Source organism: Mastomys coucha, unplaced genomic scaffold, assembly GCF_008632895.1.
Source record: "Mastomys coucha isolate ucsf_1 unplaced genomic scaffold, UCSF_Mcou_1 pScaffold16, whole genome shotgun sequence".
Taxonomy (NCBI): Eukaryota; Metazoa; Chordata; class Mammalia; order Rodentia; family Muridae; genus Mastomys; species Mastomys coucha.
Genome location: NW_022196898.1, coordinates 19,351,254 through 19,358,148, shown reverse-complemented (window position 1 = coordinate 19,358,148; position 6,895 = coordinate 19,351,254). Strand labels below are relative to the sequence as shown.

General features: G+C 43.7%; 1 protein-coding gene across 11 annotated transcripts in view; it reads left to right on the top strand.

The window, feature by feature from the left end:
- Positions 1-3,663, top strand: part of B3galnt1 (beta-1,3-N-acetylgalactosaminyltransferase 1 (globoside blood group)) — a 28,044-nt gene extending 24,381 nt beyond the window's left edge. For all 11 annotated transcript variants that reach the window (XM_031374087.1, XM_031374089.1, XM_031374081.1 and 8 more), the window contains one exon: positions 1,649-3,663. In XM_031374087.1, coding sequence (XP_031229947.1) covers positions 1,682-2,677 — 996 coding nt within the window. In that variant the 5' untranslated portion in view covers positions 1,649-1,681 and the 3' untranslated portion in view covers positions 2,678-3,663. The remainder of the gene's footprint in view (positions 1-1,648) is intronic.
- The last annotated feature ends 3,232 nt before the right edge of the window (positions 3,664-6,895 follow it).

Here is a 6,895-nt window from a genome sequence, read left to right as displayed (position 1 = left end):
TAGACCAGGCTGGCCTCGAACTCAGAAATCCGCCTGCCTCTGCCTCCCACGTGCTGGGATTAAAGACGGAGTGCACCACCATCACCGCCAGGCTATCTTTTTCTTTTCTTGTAGCTGTGATTAGAGTCTAATTAGAGTTTGGTTTCATAGTCTCCTATTTACCTTTGCTTCTTGCATTCCATTCCTTCTTAGTTTCTTTCATATTAAAATAGGCCTTCAGTAGCCAGGCCTTTGAGGTGCACAGGCCTTTGATCCCAGCACTCTTGAGCTGAAGGCAGAGGAAAGGCAGACACAGGTGGGTCTCTGGGAGTCCTAGTATTTTTGAAAATATTCTTTGTATTTCGTGTGAGTACTCAAAATCCACTTATAAAATAGGTACAGTGAAACCCACCTCAGCAAGGTGCAGTGGTGTTTGCTGGTGACACACTGTGATATCCGTTGATCCAGATGAGCTTTCCCAAGCATTCCCTGGGTTGAAATAATTGAGAATATTATCTGAGAGCAATATTTGAATATTTGCACGTGGTCACACCTCTGGGAGAAAGCTAGGACAGGCTCACACTTAGGCTCCCAACCACTAGCATAGGGTGACCTCCACTTAATGGGATTTGACACTGTGCAGGCACAAAATCCAGCTTTTTTGCTTTGTTTTTATTACAAAGCAAGACAGGAAATCCAAACCAATGCATTTGTAATCTAATGATACAGATGGTAAGAGAAAGATCTTCTGGCAACCCCAAAGACATAAGCATTGACTTGGTTGAGCACATTCCTGTGGATACCTTGCGTACATGCACGTAGAATTCACTGGCTTTTCTCTTGTCTTTTCAGAGGAGGTGTACATCATGTTGATTGCTCCATATTTTAGTCAGTGACATGAAGAAATTATGGGAAACAAAATTTCAAGTAATGAGTGATCATATCCTGTTGAATGACAGCTATAATTTCACCTCAAAGGTTTCCGAATGATAGACTTTTAAATCATGGGTTTTTTTTTTTAATTATAAAGGACCTACATAATTTTCTGATTGATTTTTATAGGATAAATTGGTAACAGAGGTGTTGCTTGTATTCGACAGTCTAGAAATCTTATTTAGAGTATATTCAGAGGACAAACGTTTACTTAGTGCAGCATAGTAGCCAGGATATGGAATCAGTTGGAGACTAAGTGATGAATGAGAGGATTAAAGCAAAGTGCTAATCTACAAAATGGAGTATTATTCAGCTATCAAAGGTTAGAATCCTGGTATTTGATATAACTTAAATGGAATAAAATGAGCCCAGCACAAAGACAAGAGATTTTATGCTCTTACTTGTTTGTGGAATATTTTTAGCTTACATCTTTCTTACTTTTTTTTCTTTCCATCTTTCTTTTTACTTTTTATTTTTAAAACAAGGTCTCTCTTAGTCACTTAGGGTGACCTTGAACTTGTGATCTTCTTGCCAAATCCTCCCAAGTAGCTAGGATTACAGGTATCCGTGTAGAATGAGAGGTGTTGTTTGAAAATGATTTCTGGGTCTATTTTAACCTGGGTCTGGATGTGCACGTCTGGATGGTGGCTTATTTGTGTGCATTAAATGACTGTATGACATCAGCTGACGTGTGCTGGGTGGTGGACATTCACCCACCTTTGCTCTTGTCTTGTAGAACCTGTGCCTCTGGAACTCCTGTGTGCTGTGGATGGCCCCGGCTGTCTTGACTGCCCTTCCCAATAGGATGTCACTGAGATCGCTCAAATGGAGCCTCCTGCTGCTGTCCCTGCTGAGCTTCCTGGTGATATGGTACCTCAGCCTTCCCCACTACAATGTGATTGAGCGTGTGAACTGGATGTACTTTTATGAGTATGAGCCAATATACAGACAAGACTTTCGCTTCACACTCCGGGAACATTCGAACTGCTCTCATCAGAACCCATTCCTGGTCATCCTGGTGACCTCCCGCCCCTCAGATGTGAAGGCCAGACAAGCTATTAGAGTTACTTGGGGTGAGAAAAAGTCCTGGTGGGGATATGAGGTTCTCACATTTTTCTTACTAGGCCAGCAGGGTGAAAGGGAAGACAAAACGTTAGCATTGTCCTTGGAGGATGAACACGTTCTCTATGGCGATATTATACGGCAAGACTTTTTAGATACATATAATAACTTGACCTTGAAAACCATTATGGCTTTCAGGTGGGTAATTGAATTTTGCCCCAATGCCAAGTATGTCATGAAAACAGACACTGATGTTTTCATCAACACTGGCAACTTAGTCAAGTACCTCTTAAACCTAAACCACTCGGAGAAGTTTTTCACGGGCTATCCTCTAATTGATAACTATTCCTATAGAGGATTTTTCCTTAAAAACCACATTTCATACCAAGAGTACCCTTTCAAGGTGTTCCCTCCCTACTGCAGCGGGTTGGGCTACATTCTGTCTGGCGACCTGGTGCCGAGGATCTACGAGATGATGAGTCATGTGAAACCCATCAAGTTTGAAGACGTTTATGTCGGCATCTGTTTGAATTTGTTAAAAGTGGACATTCATATTCCAGAAGACACAAATCTTTTCTTTCTGTACAGAATACACTTGGATGTATGTCAGCTCAGACGCGTGATTGCAGCTCATGGCTTTTCTTCCAAGGAGATCATCACATTTTGGCAGGTCATGCTGAGGAACACCACATGTCATTATTAAGACCATACGCCATCCACCTAGGGACGAGAGGAAGGCCACTGTAGAAAGGGTCGGAGTTAGTACTGTGGGAAACTCTGGAAGTGGAGTGTGCTGGCTTGCCTGGGCTGAAGCTTCTGGAGCATCCTACACAGGATCTCCAAGGCCCGAACTTAGAGTGTTTGTTTCCACAGAATTTAACTTGGATCCTTTAAAGGTGATAGAGGAGTTGGATATAACGCAAACGAACGGTTTTGCTAATAAGATCAAAGCGTCAGACAGTCTGGATGACTCGGGCTGTAGATTAGAAGTTCTTAAGATTTCCCTGGAAGAAAAAGTAACTAGTCCACAGCCAGAAAGCAGGATGGAGTTGTATTTATTAGGTAGCCTAGTCACATAATGGTTCAGTATGTATCTTAGGTGGTTATTATTAAAAGATATATATACATATATATTTCTTGTAAAAAGTTTTACAGAAATTATATTGAAAAAATTCATTAGTATTGTTTTCATTTGCAAGGTACTCAATGTGTGGTCCTTAAGAGTTATCAAGTCAAGTGTTTAACATTTTCTAGGTGTTTAAAGGTTACGGTGGCTTCAGTATTATATAGTGAATTGCCTTTCACATTTGAGCTTTGTTTTATTCACTGCTGATTTGTTTAATTAATGTGACATCGTAGGTTATTACTGACCGTAATCTGTTGAACTTTGTTGCACTGTAAGCATATGGAGAATTAAAGCAAGAAAATATGAGCTTTATACAGTTCTTTTTAAAAATGTAGTCAGTGTTTCTAGATATCACTTTGTCTGTCTCATTATCCTCCAAAGAATTTGGGAATAATAGAGAATTCCAGGCAGAGCATTTCCTAAAGGCACAGAAGCTAAGACAGTCTGAGTGTTTACTACTGCAGTGTGTAAGCAGGAAAGGGAAGGTGGAAGATCCAAGTTGTATTGTTAACCCACCCAGTGTGTGTTTTCTACTGAGTAATCAGTTTGTCAATAAAGGATTTAAAAAAAAAAACAAAACAGAAAGGCCACTTGTGGTGTTTCAGCTTACCATGGAGCCTGAAGGGGAACCTGACTGAAGCCTGCTTTCGCAGTGCTTGCTTCCTTAGGGAAGTTCCTAAAAGACGAAAGGATTCCTTGTCCCCAGAATCCAGGGATTATGCACCTTTCTCTTAAAGTTGATTAAGAACAGGTAACTCCTTTCTTACTAATTATCTGGCAGTAAGTGTTGAATGCGCATGTGAGCACCTTCCTTAGAGTCATCAGTCAGTGCCCCGTACCCAACACACAAGTGGCTTTCTTTAAGACTGCTGGAGGTAGTGATTTTTTTTTTTAATGAAAGTATTTGATCAGTTTTTGGGGAGTTTTGGGATGTTAAGAGATGAAAAGAAAATTTTTAAGAAAGAACTTTAAAAAAAATAAAATAAATTATTCTGCAGTCTAAGTCTCAGAAAAGCCAGGCCTAGAGTTGAGTCCAAATAAAGATTTTTTTTCCTAAGATCTATAAAATGATTATAAAAGATGGTCATATCTATTAAGCATATGTTAACTGCATGTTTCACAACTTTAAGCTTTTTGAGTGGTAAATATATTATTAAAACCACAGAGCCTCTGGGCTGGTGAGATGGCCCTGCAGGTAAAGGCACTTGACATTGAGCCTGATGACCTGAATTTGACCCCTAGAACCCATGTGACAGAAGAGAACTGACTCCTGCCAGTGGTTTTGACCTTCACACGTGTGCCATGGCACACACATTCTCTGTCACCCTCTCAGTAAATAGATAAATGTTCAAAAACCAACCAACCAAACAAACAAACAAACAAACCACCATCATCATCTCTGCAGGCTATCTGAACCAACAGCTTTTAAAACTTCAGCCAAAGCAAAGTTTAATGCTAGACCCTGCCCTTTGGCTGACTATGGTCTGTAGCAGCCCCGCCACGCAGGAGTTTTATACATGCCTGCCTTTCTGACTCCTTTGTTCATCTACCAGCACGGCATCTGACTCCTGCCACACTGGTTAGCTCAGGTGAGATGCTGCTGCAGTTGCTCTCATGGCTCAGAAGTGCAATGGGAGACCACTGTGTGTACTTTTTAGCTCACCTTGCTTACCAGCAGTTGCCTAGTTACCTGTGCCAAGGGAGGTGGCCATCTGAAACACAGCATTCTTACAGAGAAAAGGCATAAAAAAAAAAATGACTGCTGGAAATGGAAAGCTGGACACAGTAAAGAAACCTCCAAGCAGCTCTGTGATTGGGGGAAGGGTTTATCATAGATGACTACTAGACAATAGCCACAGCCACGTGTGTGTGTGGGGGGGGGTCTGCCTAAGCTGCCGCTTGGCCACAGACACAAGACCAGAGAGAATAGGCAGGGAGAGACAATCGCCAGGGCCACGGGAGCACAGGCATTGGCAATGGCAGGAGATCTGCCAGTTGTATGGGGTTATGCTGCCATGGGAGGAGCCCAGGTTAGCCTGGGCCTCTGATCTGTCGTGGGGGTGGAGGCACTGTCTGAGTTCACAGAGAACTTGGTGCTCTTTCTGGAGGTTGAAGGGCTGTGAGAACTGATAAAGTAATGGCTTTCCCTGACAAGCAGAAACCCACTTTACAAGGTTTCTGAGGAATGCTGAATGTTGATGGGGTCAGGGTCCAGCCTGAGCTGAGCCCCAGAAGGCAATCTTGGGGTTGGGGACTTGACAGAAATACAGTAGCATACATATGCAATAGCCAAAACCAATCCCAGTGTCAGGAGGGAAGAGAACTTTATCCTGTCACCAGATGAATTGTGAGCCATGTCCGATCATGCAGAAATATACCGTTCTCCAGTATGGGAATGAGTGGCTAGGTGTAGTGTAGTAATCTGCCACACACACTGTGTAAAAAAGAGACGGGGCTTGGGTTGGATTGTAAATGTCTGTAAAGGTCTTCTCTCCAGCCTGTGGTATGAGGAGGCAGGGGAGCATTTGGGAAGTTCGGCCTCTGGAGGTGATACCGAGATTGCATGCATTCCTCCCCTCTCTGTTTCCTGGCCAACATGAGGGGAACACTTTTCTGAAGTAAACACTAAGACACATCTTCTAGTTTCTTTGGAAAGTTAGTTATGTCAATTGACTTTTGCTGGGGCACACGGGTAAAAAGTCTGTTTTCCTGAAGCAGACACAGGTCAAGGGATGTTTGGATATGCAGTCACATGAAAGGACACTTGATGAAGGAGTGTAAATATGACCCCACAGACAGTGGGAGATGAGCACTGACCATTGGTTTGGTTTGCTCCGCCTCTCTTTTCACGAACGATGCCCATGGATTGGTTCAGGTTACATTGCGTTGTTGAGCTCAATTCTCGATCACGTCACCATTGAGAGAAACTCACCCAAGAACTGCTTGTGAGGTTCCTGCAGCAGCTTGCAGGACTCCGGGGCCTCGCTCGGCTCAGGCCGGTCGGAGAGCCTGGTGGATGGAACGTTAGGAAAGAGCTACAGCTGCCTGGTGTCTGCTTGCTGAAAGAACTGGATTGTAACTGCCGGTTCACGCCTGCCTACAGGACTGGCCTGCAGCTGCTGAACTAGTTTGGTATTTGCTACGGAACTAAACTGCTGCCAGAGAAGAGCAAAGAGCTATTGCTGAACAGGTCCACCTCCCCCATATCCTAATAACCTTTCTCCTCCACTTTTCCTCCACCATGTGCTTCTGCTGCGATGTCTAGTCACTCAGCCGTGAGCCAAAGCCTTGAGCCTTTCCCTCTTGAACTCTGGTTCTCTGGGGCATTTTGTGACAGTAGCGGAAGGCCGCGTTGCACAGCACAGGTTCTGAGGCTAACTCAGGAAGAACAGATTGTCTGGCTCACTGGTGCATCGGTCATTCTCTGAGACATCTGCCGTTTCACATTCCTTAACCTTGCTTGGCCTTACCTTTAAGTGGTTATTGGCATCAACGTGTTCCCATCCACTTCCCAGATGCAGAGTGGCCAGGGAACAGCCATTGCGATAAGACCATGCTGTGAGAATGAGGTGCAGGGATAAGGCCCTTTTCCCGGAGGCCTGACTTGTAAGGCCATTACTGCAGAGGAGTAGGAAGAGGGCTAGCTTTAACTGGGGAGAAGGATGGATTCTGTGGTATCACTAGCCGGCGCTAGTGTTTTCTAGATTCTTATATCCGTTGTACCCTGTAATCCACCAGGACTTACAATAATCCTCTAGCCTCTCCCAGCCTCCCAAATGCTATGATTACAGCTTG